Here is a 13350-nt window from a genome sequence, read left to right as displayed (position 1 = left end):
CTTCCAGTTCCTGCTGCTGAAAACATCCCCACAGCATGATGCTGCCACCACCATGCTTCACTGTAGGGATGGTGTTAGCCTGGTGTGGTGCCTGGTTTTCTCCAAACATAACGCTTGGCATTCACTCCAAAGAGTTCAATTTTAGTCTCATCAGACCAGAGAATTTTGCTTCTTATGGTCTGAGAGTCCTTCAGATGCATTTTGGCAAATTCAGGGCAGGGAGTGGCTTCCGTTTGTCCACTCTACCATACAGGCCTGATTGGTGGATTGCTGCACAGATGGTTGTCCTTCTGTAAAGTTCTCCTCTCTCCACAGAAGAACGCTGGAGCTCAGACAGAGTGACCAATGGGTTATTGATCACCTCCCTGACTAAGGCCCTTCTCCCCGATCACTTAACTTAGATGGCCGGCCAGCTCTAGGAAGAGTCCTGGTGGTTCCAAATATCTTCCACTTACGGACGAGCCACTTTGCTCATTGGAACTCTCAGAGCAGCAGAATTTTTTTCTGTAACCTTCCCCAGCCTTGTGCCTTAAGACCATCCTGTCTCAGATGTCTACAGACAATTCCTTTGTCTTCAAGCTTGGTTTATGCTTTGACATGCACTGTCAACCCTGAGACCTTATATAGACAGGTGTATACCTTTTCAAATCATGTCCAACCAACTGAATTTACTGTGGTGAACTTGAATTAAGCTGCTGAAACATCTCAAGAGTGATCAGTAGAAACAGAATGTACCTGAGCTCAATTTAGAGCTTCACAGCAAAGGCTGTGAATACTGATGTGCATGTGATTTTTCAGTTTTTTTTTTTTTTGTTGTTGTTTTTTTTTTTAATAAATTAACAACAATTTTAAAAAACCTTTTTTCATATTGTCATTATGGGTTATGTGTGTGGAATTTTTATCAAATAAAATGAATTTAGTCCATTTTGGAATAAGACTAACATAAAAAAATCTGGAAAAAGTGAAGAGCTATGAATACTTTCTGTATGCACTGTAAAACAATAAATACATATACAATCAAATAAATGTATAAATCCACAAGGCATAAATAAAACAATAAATACATGAATATATAAATTCACAAATTCAGACATAAAAAAATGTATGTGCTGGCAAATAAATAATTAAACAAATTAGACAAATGTAGGGGGAATAAGAAAATGCTAAACTTATTCATTTTGAATACAGTTCGATATTTTTCTCAGCTCAATATGCTACTGAGAGGCTGTCTATCAATTATAATAAATTATATTTATTTGTGTATTTATTTATTGTTTTTGCAGGCAAGGAATACAATAAACAAATATAAACACACTGAAAAAAAGATTATTTGGATTTAAAAAAAATTTTTAAGGTAACTGGTTGTAAACAATTTATATAGGCTAAATTTAAACAAAAAACTTACATTTAAAGTCAGAATTATTAGCCCCCCTGAATTATTAGCCTCCCTGTTTATTTTTCCCCATTTCTGTTTAACAGAGAGAAGATTTTTTTAACACATTTCTAAACATAATAGTTTTAATAACTCATCGCCAATAACTGATTTATTTTATCTTTGCCATGATGACAGTAACTATTATTTTACTAGATGTTTTTCAAGACACTTCTATACAGCTTAAAGTGACATTTAAAGGCTTAACTAGGTTAATTAGGTTAACTAGGCAGGTTAGGGTAATTAGGCAAGTTATTGTATAACGATGGTTTGTTCTGTAGACTATAGAAAAAAAATATATCGAGAAGGGGCTAATAATTTTGTCCCTAAAATGGCTTTTAAAAAATTAAAATCTGCTTTTATTCTATCTGAAATAAAACAAATAAGGCTTTCTCCAGAAGAAATAATATTATCAGACATACTTTGAAAATTTCCTTGCTCTGTTAAACATAATTTAGGAAATATTTAATAAAGGGGGTCTAATACTTCTGACTTCAACTGTAAGTTACTACTTACTTTACCACTTGCTTTTAAAAGATGTAATAAGTCCAATGAATTTTTTTTTGAAGTGCTGAACCATATTTGAACACACACTGTTTGTGGGATGGGAGCCGGTGTTATGTCACTAATGCCGAGGCTTCTTTCAATGTCTCCATTCTTCCCCTCCTTCTCCTCTCATTTCCGTCCCATCAGTCACCGTGAGAGAGGAAAAGAGAGTGAGTGTGTCCTGAGTGGGTTGGACAGTTGGCCTTTTCACTCTGAATGGATGGGCAGAAGGGTAGAGGATTTAAACAAGCAGACAGCTTGACTACAGAGCGCAGTATTTACTCTGCTCAAACAAACAGCCCATTTTAGGAGGCCCGACTTAGATTTCTTCTCAGGGTGAAACTATTAGAGGAGGAGTGATTCTGAATATATGAACAGCAAACATATATGGTAATTTTAGCCAATTTGATATGTTAATTTAATCAAAATAATCATAAGAAAAGTGGTAGAATTGAGATCCATCAAACTAAAATCCTACAAACTTTTCTTAAAGGGATAGTTCACACAAAAATGAAACCGCCTCATCATGCATTCTCCCTCAAGGGGTTTTAAATTTTTATAAGTTTTGTGAGTTTATTTCTTCCGTAGAGCAGAAAAAGAAGATGTTTTGAAGAATGTTGGTTGCTGGGAACCATTGACTACTATGTAGTAAATAAATTGCTATGGAAGTCAGCAGCAACCAGCATTTTTCAAAATATCTCCTCTGCACAGAATCAGCTGTCTGTCAAAATTACAAATGCAGTCTCCTGAATTATGAAACACAACACTGCTGTTCACAAGCAAAAACATGTTGAGAACCACTGTTATAGATTGTATTGAATGGCATGTTTTTGTTCTCATGCCCTCCTCTGATTGGCAGAGAGCTGTTCAGATCTGATCAGGTGACAGGTGGATGTTCAGCACAGCGGTTTGATCAATACTTAATTTACATTAGAGATTAGAGAGAATCAGCTATGAGACTGACAGCAAACCATATGTCAGGCTGACAGCGCTGTGCACTCTTTTATCCTGCTTGTCTCTGTTTCTCTCTCTCCCTCTCTTGTTCTATCATTAAATATGGCTGTCATTGAGCCATATGAACTCTTTTGACCCTGATATACACCGCACAGTGCATTTTTAACTACCTCGAAGATGCAGTTTTACCTCCATCCAGGAAAGGTGAGATATTGCCATCTAGTGTACAATTAGCTTCCCTCAGTGCAAAGAAAATATCTCACCCGTACAGAATCTGCACCAGATTTTTTTTTCTCCATCATCGAGTCTGTTAATTTACTCATGTAAATGTGTGTAAATATACAGTTAAGGTCAAAATTATTTGATTTATTTTGTAATATTTCCTAAATGATACCAGCAGACTGAGAAACACCATTATTATACATTTGTAATTATGTACATATCTATCTGCACACTTCTTATTATTAATAGAAACCTGCGCATATATACATCTATTGTAAATCTGTTCAAACCTAATACAACCTGTATATAATGTTCATAGTAAAGCCATTTGTACATATCACCTTAGTTTTTCTATAAATGCACTTTATAACTTGTACCTATATCCTGCACACGCTCAGAAATAAAGGTATACGAGTTGTTACTGGGGTGGTACCTTTTCAAAGGGTACAAATTTGTACCTAAAAGGTCCATATTAATACCTCAAGGTTACATATTAGTACCTAAAAAGTGTTCCTCTTAAAATTTGTGGGTACTAATATGTGCTTTTGAGGTACCAACATGGACCCTTCAAGGACAAATGTGTACCTTTTGAAAAGGTACCACCCCAGTGACAACTCGTATACCTTTATTTCTGAGTGTGTACTAGCTTAATGCCTGCCTATTAACTGCACAATAGCACTTATAAAGAACGCAAATAATGACACTGCTTGTTCAAACTACTTTTAAAATGAGCTGAAATTACTCAATTCTTTTTTTTTTTTTAATTTATTTCAAGGTTTATTTACATATATATGTATATATACTGTTGAAGTCAGAATTATTAGCCCCCTGAATTATTAGTCCCCCTGTTTTTTCCCCCGATTTCTGTTTAACGGAGAGAACGGGGCTAATAATTCTGACTTTAACTGTATATATACACATAGAACAAGAACAAACATTGGCTTTTACTGTAGACATACAAAGGACGATAAAGGTAAGCAAAAAAGAAAATAGAGTGTATAGAACTTATACCTCAGAGGGGTCACTGAATTGCTCTAAAGATACAGATACAGAAACAGATACAGAAACAGAAACAGATACAGATACAGATACAGATACAGATACAGATACAGATACAGAAACAGATATAGATACAGATACAGATACAGATACAGATACAGATTCGTTAAATGAATTAAGAAATTGACCACAAGTTGCCAAAAATTTTCTTGAAGCTGGTTTGAATAACAGATGATCAGAAATCCTGTTCTGGAATGAAGGGTGTAATTGTGATTTCCAATTGTTAAGCACTAGTCTTTTAGCCACGACCATGCCTTGCATTAAAGACTCTTGTATTGTTTGAAAAAGAGAAGATGTATTTTGTGAGAAGCAAACAACACAATTCTTAAGGTTTTTGAAGGGGACAACTAAATTGTTTTATGTTCAATCGTAACTAATTTTGTTTGTAAGTTTTTACAAACTAATTTGTAAAAATTATTAAGTAAACATTGTGTTTTCCCAATACAAATCAATTGTGTGGAACCCAGCATTATTTACAGTGTATGATTTTATTTTACATCCATAATCCTACCCAATCCCTAAATCCAAATATTTCCTTAGTTACTATTAGTAAACGGGTAATTAGCAGTTTATTGAGTCGTGTTTTGCTAATAGTGTGAATTATACATAAAAAGTGTGACCAATATATAATATGAGAGCTTCTATTATGGGATATTTCTAATTTGCTTGCATTTTAAACCTTAAAAAGTTAAAACATTTTCTTTTATTCCTATCGATTTGTGTTAGGACAACATGAAGGAATTAAGTTTACCTATTAATTTTGGCAAATGAAAGTGGATTGAACAAACAATCTCATTTTGCATGCTGTCTTTATCAAATTTGAAATATAAACTCATGAAATATTTGGCTTTCAAGTCATTTTTTTTTATAGGACATTACATTAATGTTTTCCTGGGTTTCTATATGGAAATCAAATATTGAACACAGTACAATTTTTTTTTCTCATAACTTCATAATGTATAACTTTTTATATTTTTAACATGTAACTTCCCCTTTTACCATAGTAGAGCTCAAAGTGTCTTCTCTCCAATGATACATAGTTTGTGTTTGTAGCTTACTGGAATCAGGAACTGTTACTATTTAAATTTAGGTAGGTGTAAATCCCCAAAATTGAGTGGTGCTAACAGGATAATTTGGCCCCCAAGTTAAGTAGTTTGAACGAACAGCAAAAGTCATATTTTGTGTATACTCTGAAAATCATTCCACAAAATTCTGCACAGAAATATCCCCCACTGTCTAAACAAGAGATTTTGCTGTGTAATAATCACCCCCCCTCCAACCCACACACACACACACACACACACACACACACACACAAACACTTAAAAAAAAAACATCCTAATCAAACGACCCCAGTGTTAGCGGTCAGGAGGAAGTGTGTTTGAGTCATTAATAATAGATGAGGTGCTTTGTAATTCTAGTACATGTTTTGTTTACCTCTTTGAATGCCTGATGAGGTTTCTGTACCCTTCATTTACAAATTATGCTAATTATACCTGACAGTTTGTCACGTACGCCCCCCCTCTTCGATGTGCCCTTTTGTTGACACCTGCTTTTCCTGTTTTCCAGTGCCTTTCAGGGAAACGCCTTCCTACACAAATCGCCGGCGCGTGACTGGAGGCGACACTCTGACATCCTCACGCTCGCTGCCTCGCTCCGCCTCCGACAATAACCTGAACAATGTGGCAGACGCTAGCCACGCCCACTCCCCTGTGCCGTCTCTGAGGAGCCTGCCCCCTCTGGCCCACTCCGGGATCGACCCTGCGGCTGACGGCAGTCTACAGAGCACGGGCAGCTCGTTGTCCTCACACTCCCGCTCACCGTCCCTCCAGCGCGTCACTGAGGAGGCCAGCGTGCTTGCAGGACGCCGACACATGCCCCTCATGCACTCACACAGCCGCGGACGCCTCAGGTGAGCAACACAAACACATAAAAGTTTTCTTCCTGTCATCCACTTCGTTGAACATGTACACATCATCTATATACTAGACCAGGGGTCACCAACCCTGTTCCTGGAGAGCTACCTTCCTGCAGAATTCAGTCCCAATCCTGATCAAACACACCTGAACCAATTAATAGTACCTAAAGCAGCACTTGATAATTACAAACAGGTGTGTTTGGTCAGGGTTGCAACTGAAATGTGCAGGAAGGTTGCTCTCCAGGAACAGGGTTGGTGACCCCTGTACTAGACTATAGAGGAATTACCAACCTACATCACACATGACGTCACACAGGTCCCCGGTTGAAAAAAAGACCGGTTGCAATAGCAAGCATGTCGTGTTATGCGCTAGGATGCCAAATTCGAGTCCAAAAATAGAAAACTTAACTTTTACCGTATTGACCTTATTCTAAAATGCTGAAGTGCGCCTGTTTCCGCGATTGTCTTAGAACTTCCGATTCAGTCGCATATGGGAGAAATGACTAGGAATAATAAACGGCAGAAAACGGTCAAACTACTTGCTCTACAAACAAATGTTTGCATGACTATACAGACCAAGTAGTATAATATAACAAGAAAATATCAAATTGCAACATCAAGCAGCGAAATGAGCAGTTTTTAATGTCTAAAAATGAATGGAAGTGAATGAGACCGGAAGTCTTGAGCCAAAAAGATTCAAATGGCAGCGCCCACTCGTCGGCGGAGAATAAGGTCAATACCACACTGCTTTTAATGCCAACCCCAGACGTCTTTGGCTAAAAGGGAGCTGAATGGAGTGAGGTTATTTTATATCCGGTAAGTTCACGCTATGCTGAATCATACACATTACACATTACTCGTTTTTTGATTGCAAAAATGATTTCAGCAAAAACAGTTAAATATGGGTAATTAAACTGCGGACACTGAATGCTAAAAATGAAATGTAAACATGTAAGTTCCCTTACCCTGCCGTACAGGTGCAGTTCGCTGTCAGAATGCAGTTTTGCTTGTTGATGATTACCCAGGCCTTGTATAGCTTTGTCTTCTTTCCTTGTCTGTGACTATGCAGAACCTCGGTTTTTAGCATTACAAAGTTTTGAATCTGGTAATCATGGAACATTATTTCTTGCACATGACCACACAGAACAAAATTGTAGGCATCCATTGAAAGCATTATGTAAATAATATGTATAATATGTAATCAATATAGCGTTTTTCTAAGACAACAACAAACTTTGTACCGCATCGGATGTCATTTCCTCGCTGTAAATGCTAGCGCTCCTGTTTTTTTCTGCAACCTCGCTGCACGTGCATCTTAAATGTACACCATCCGGTAATTCTTCAACCATGCAGGTCAACTATGTTTATATATAATACATTTAACTGGTAAAAGCTATTAGTTACTAATTAAGTTATTAGTAATAAATACAGTTATGGTAACTAATAATCTTAACTTTTCGGAATTTGATTATAATGTAATGATTTGCATTATTTGTAAAGCTGCTTTTGCTATTGCGAAGAGTGCTATACAAATAGACTTGAATTGAATTGAACTGAATCTTCAATAATGACTTGATTATTTTGGATACTTTGATAATCCGTTATACACTGTCAGAGATAAACGTACAAGAGCTTGAAAGGGGGCAAGCAAGTAGAGCCTTGCTGCTTTTTAGTCTTGCTGTTCAGATGTTTAATATGTATTTAGATTAGACCAGAGCTGTAGGACTTGCTGGAATTTACTGTGTTTTGGGGCTCCAACAAGCCTTATTGAATTTCCCCAGCAATATTACTTTAAACCTCATATTGTGTATTTATTGCAAAGAGATGATTGACAGATTTTAAGAGACCGCGAGACGTAGCGCTTTGTAATTGTCGCTTTTAAATGAACGAAGAAGGCATCATATTTACATGGATTAATTGGAAATTCAGACTCGTAGTGTAGTGTCTAATGTAAATAAGGAGCGCTTTGAATTATAGCGAGGGTTGGTGGGTAGTGGGTGTTCGGCGGTTCTGTTGCAGCGCTAATCAACACAAATCTGACACTGGAGACACAGCAGAGGCTGTTTATCACCACACTGCCTTTTAGAGCCGGCGTAATTTTTCTACTGTCTGAAACACTCATCTGAAATGTGCTAAATCATACCTATTTTATGCCACATGAAACAGCGAGACTCGCACAAGAGACCCAAATCACAACCGATTTTGATCGAGTTTGATGTTAGCGCATTGCTAAGCTAACCACATTGTACTGGCTACCTTTGATATGGAAATGCTACAGAATTAAATCATATTTTGACTTCTGAAGCCAAATTTAAAAGCTTTTTGTCTGTGTAAATACACTGATGTTTTTAAATTGTAATATTTGTGAAAAGATTTGAATGAGAATATTAATTCAGTGTGAATAATGCAGTTAATTTAGCAGTCATGTTGGCGCATTGCTAAGCTAAAAAACAAAGTACTGTAGGCTACTTTTGATATGAAAATGCTACAGAATTAAGTCATATTTTGACTACTAAAGCCAATATAAAAGCTTTTTGTCTGTGACAATACACTGATGTTTTAAAATAATATTATTTGTGGAAAGGCGACGCGGTGGCACAGTGGGTAGCACAATTGCCTCACAGCAAGAAGGTCGCTGGTTCGAGCCTCGGCTGGGTCAGTTGGCATTTCTGTGTGGAGTTTGCATGTTCTCCCCGTGTTCACATGGGTTTCCTCCGGGTGCTCCGGTTTCCCCCACAAGTCCAAAGGCTTGTGGTATATGTGAATTGGGTAAGCTTAATTGGCCGTAGTGTATGTGTGTGAATGAGTGAGTGTTTCCCAGGCATCTGCTGCGTAAAACATGTGCTGGATAACTTGGCGGTTCATTCATCTGTGGCAACCCCAGATTAATAAAGGTACTAAGCTGAAACGAAAATTAATGAATGAATGATATGTGGAAAGAATATGAGTAAAAAAATATGAATTAGAATATTAATTCAGTGGGAATAATGCAGTTAATACAGCAGTGATGTTAGCACATTGCTAATCTAACAACATGATACTGTATGCTATCTTTGATATGGAAGTGCTACAGAAATAAGTAATATTTTGACTTCTAACGTCAGATTTAAAAGCTTTTTGTCTGTGACAATTCAATGATATTTTTAAATTGTATTATTTGGAAAAAGAATTATGGGGAAAATATTATTGAAATTATTCATTGGGAATAATGCAGTTAAACAAATCATCAGATTGAACTGTTTTAAGAGTTTTATAAAATATTGTAAATATGTAAACATACAAACTTTTTAACATTTAAATATAATTATCAATACACTTTGCTCACCAAAGATGCATTTTATAGTAATGTTACAGTGAAAAAGGTTTGTGAAATATGAGAATGTCTTTTTATTAGTATTTAAATGTTAAAATCACTTAATAATCTTCCACTTAATAATTTTGTGGGTACATTTTAGGATTCTTTAATGAATATAAGTAAAAAATAATTTAAGAATGAGAAGAAAGTATTACATATTTAAAGTTCATTCTCTCAGCTTTCCATTTTGAATGGATTATAGCTCCTAGTGCATTCTGGGATTGGCCTGTCCAAAAGGATATATGCTTTTTAAATTTTTTTTTTTATTTACGATTTTGCAAAACTCACAGACAGCAGTTTTATATCAGAATCATTTCTGCAATACCTAAAAGCACTTGGTTTTTAAGCAGATCTGTAATGAACCATTTATCAAAAACATGTTTTAGGAATGCTTTGATTTATTACACACAGGATACATATTGCAGTTTTGTATAGGTTAAAACAACCCAGGCTCTTTCTGAAAACGTACCACTATATACATTTCTGGAGAGCGCCAAATATGTCCCAGCAGGTATGTTTTTTGCTGTTTTTGTTTTCGCGAATCCACCAGAGGCCGCTGTGTAAGCTTTTTGAGATTTCCCAATTCAAATTTCCCTCATAAGTACCATTCGCGCATGCTGTTCTCCCATAAATCCTCAAGACCGCTGTTGACTGACAGATCAAATGACCCACAGTGCTCCTTCCCTAAACCCAACCAATAGTGTTTTCAAAAGTACCAACTGACCAGTGCCCACTCACTTCCCTAAACCCAACCGACAGTGTTTTGAAAAGCAATCCAGAAAAAGAAAAGCCCTCACAGACGCCAGTTTTTTACCACGTTTTCAGATTTTACCACATTGTCACTCTGATATTTACTTGTTTATTTAATTTTTTTCTTCCGATTTTCATAACGGCCAATATCGTTCATTTTAAAGATGAAACACAGCCGTACGTAGCTCTAGCTACATAATTCGCGATTTCCAGAAATTTATATAGGGCTATTTTTTTCTGAATTAGCCTTTTGTTGGGTTAAAAAGTAACATCTATATACCCTCTGATTCTTTATGAATAAGTTCACTTGACCAAAATATACCTTTGTGTGCTAATTTGGACCTTAGGACTGTAATTTTACCAGCAGGTGTAGAGTACGTCTTCCGCTGAGCAACACTTTAGGGCTTACTCTCTTTCTTTATGTGGTCCTGAGGGGTGTTTGCTGTGTTTTGTCCTAGTTGTCCATCTGTCAGTATTTCCTGACATCCTGGCCCGCTAATAATCAAACCATCCCACCGAGTGCAGCAGAGTGTGTGCTTTGCAGAGTGTTTAATACACACAATCTGATGATACATACAGGAATTAAGCCAAAGCGTCTGTCCTTGGTGTCCGGTCTTTCTATAAAAGGCCCTAGTCTTTCTCTCTGGTCATTGGCCTTTTGTCTGGCTGTGTCCACCTGTCACTCCCTGAGGTTACTGCGGCGACCAGGAGAGTGTGTAATTAGTGCTGTAGTCATGCAGTCGGTTTCTGGCCGCCCACTTTTGTTCAGGGTCAAATTCGAGGCTACGACATGTTGTTCTAAGCAGTGTTGATGCGGATGTAGAGATTATGGGTCTCAAGAAAACAGCATGGAGGAGGCAAAGGTCAGAGGTCAATTGAAAGCGCTATTGGTTGATGGTGTATAATATCGAGTTCAATTTGGCCCTTCCCATCAATCCATGAGGTAAAAAGGAAGAATCAATAAAGCATTAGATAGCATTAGTTTCACTAGAAATATCCCAAACCTTCCGTCTGTATCATCAAAGACTTGGCAAATACACTGTTAACATTTTCCTGAAAAAACAACATTAGCTTATTGGCAGTGACTTATAGTAAATCAATTACAGGACAAATACTGTACTTACATTTACAGTAATTAAATAATTAAGTGTAATAAAAATAAAAAATATAAATTAAATACATATACGGTGATAAAAATGGTGCTGTAAATGTAAATACACATATTTTTCTTGTAATTGATTTACAGGAACTAACTGGGAAAACTTCGCCAGTAACTTACTGTAAATGAGTTAAAGCAAAAATACTTTATTTACCTTTACAGCACCATTTATCTTGCTCTATAAATATTCACAGGATTGTATGTATATCTTTACTTTAAGATATACAAAAATGTTCACAATGCAACTTTAATACACAGTAACATACTGCATAAGTGCATAAAATACAGTTTATATTACAGTTAATTACTCTGTAATTTACAATTTCAATTCTGTTAAAAGCACCATGAAATTAAAATAAGGTTTTGATTTCATTTGGTTATTTATTTCCAACAGTATAATCCACTCATAAAACAAGCATTCAAGCACAAATACATTTTATTATAAATAAAACGTCTTCATATGTGTGTAAACTTAAAAATAACAATTGATTTTATACAGTTTGAAATAGAGCCGGATATTTTTTCTCACCCCCTTATAGATGTTATTATCCGTATGCTAGTCCTAATGATATCTATAAGCAAGGGTGCTACAAAATGATACAAAACAGAGCAAGGAAATTTTCACAGTATGTCTGATAATATTTTTTCTTCTGGAGAAAGTCTTATTTGTTTTATTTCGGCTAGAATAAAAGCAGTTATTAATTTTTTAAAAAACATTTTTTGGACAAAATTATTAGCCCCTTTAAACTATTTTATTTATTTATTTTTTTTTTTGATAATCTACAAAACAAACCATCATTATACAATAACTTGCCTAATTACCCTAACCTGCCTAGTTTAACCTAGTTAAGCCTTTAAATGTCACTTTAAGCTGTATAGAAGTGTCTTGAATAATATACATTAAAATATATACTTTCATCATGTCAAAGATAGAATAAATCCGTTATTAGAAGTAAGTTTTTAAAACTATTATGCCTAGAAATGTGCTGAAACAATCTTTTTAAACAGAAATTGGTGGAAAAAATAAACAGGGGCGCTAATAATTCAGGGGGGGCTAATAATTCTGACTTCAACTGTACATACATTTTTGAGTCCTAATCGGGAGGTAACGTTCGAGTCTGATCACGTGGTCGGATCTAGACATCACTAAATATAATATCAGTTAGCCTGCAGTTTTTACAGTAAAAAGCCAATTTTATTGTGCATTCAACATTGCCAAAGTAGCAGAATTCGAACACTGCCTTTATCCATGGTAGTTTTTAAAATCACCAGTCATCAATAATTCTTAAAAATTGCAAGCACAAAATGTATTTATTTGTCACAGTCATGTGATATCAAATATTAAGAACGACTCCACTTGTCATGTACACACACAAAGGCAATGCTAATCTATGGGTTTCATTTCCACTTTTAAATGCCATTGTCAATCCTAAATCTTTGACCGGTTATATAATGTAACATATGATACAGCACCATGTGGAGGTCTGTCACAGACTGAGTGCGCAGATATAATGAACAGTCTGGAAGATGTTCTGTGGGATGTCATCTATCGCAAGCCATCCATGATTTGTTTAACAGGAAAGTAGCTTAAATTGTGATATTACCACCAAACATGTTGTTTTCGGCACTTACCAGTGGAAAAGAGAGCTCATTAAAGCACTGAATATCTGTTGCAGTGTGTTTCTAATGAATAATGCAGAGCGAAAACGAACTTTCCTGCGAAAATATGATTATAAATGTGTGGGAATGACTGAAAGCTGCCGGAAGCTCATCACTCATCATTAACGTGTCGGTTTTACCACCAGCTAAGAGGCTAAAAGTTAGACCCTACCTCATTTCTGCTGTTTCATTACTTTCCCGATTTATGAGCTCCGTTTAGAGAAGGTAAAGAAAAAAGGGAGAGTGGGGGAAAGGAGAATTGAGTGATTTATTGATGGCAAAAGAGAATCCATTTT

At 36.0% G+C, this 13350-nt stretch overlaps 1 protein-coding gene across 26 annotated transcripts in view; it reads left to right on the top strand.

Moving 5' to 3' along the window:
- Positions 1-13350, top strand: part of shank3a (SH3 and multiple ankyrin repeat domains 3a) — a 569169-nt gene that overhangs the window by 394040 nt on the left and 161779 nt on the right. For all 26 annotated transcript variants that reach the window (XR_012394288.1, XR_012394287.1, XR_012394284.1 and 23 more), the window contains one exon: positions 5783-6125. Coding sequence is in view for 15 of the 26 variants with exons in the window: in XM_073930231.1 (XP_073786332.1) it covers positions 5783-6125 (343 nt within the window). In the remaining 11 variants the exon portion in view is untranslated. The remainder of the gene's footprint in view (positions 1-5782; positions 6126-13350) is intronic.

The sequence above is a fragment of the Danio rerio genome, chromosome 18 (genome assembly GCF_049306965.1).
Source record: "Danio rerio strain Tuebingen ecotype United States chromosome 18, GRCz12tu, whole genome shotgun sequence".
Lineage (NCBI taxonomy): Eukaryota > Metazoa > Chordata > Actinopteri > Cypriniformes > Danionidae > Danio > Danio rerio.
The sequence above is the reverse complement of the archived record's forward strand: the minus strand, read 5'-3'. Positions and strand labels throughout refer to the sequence as shown.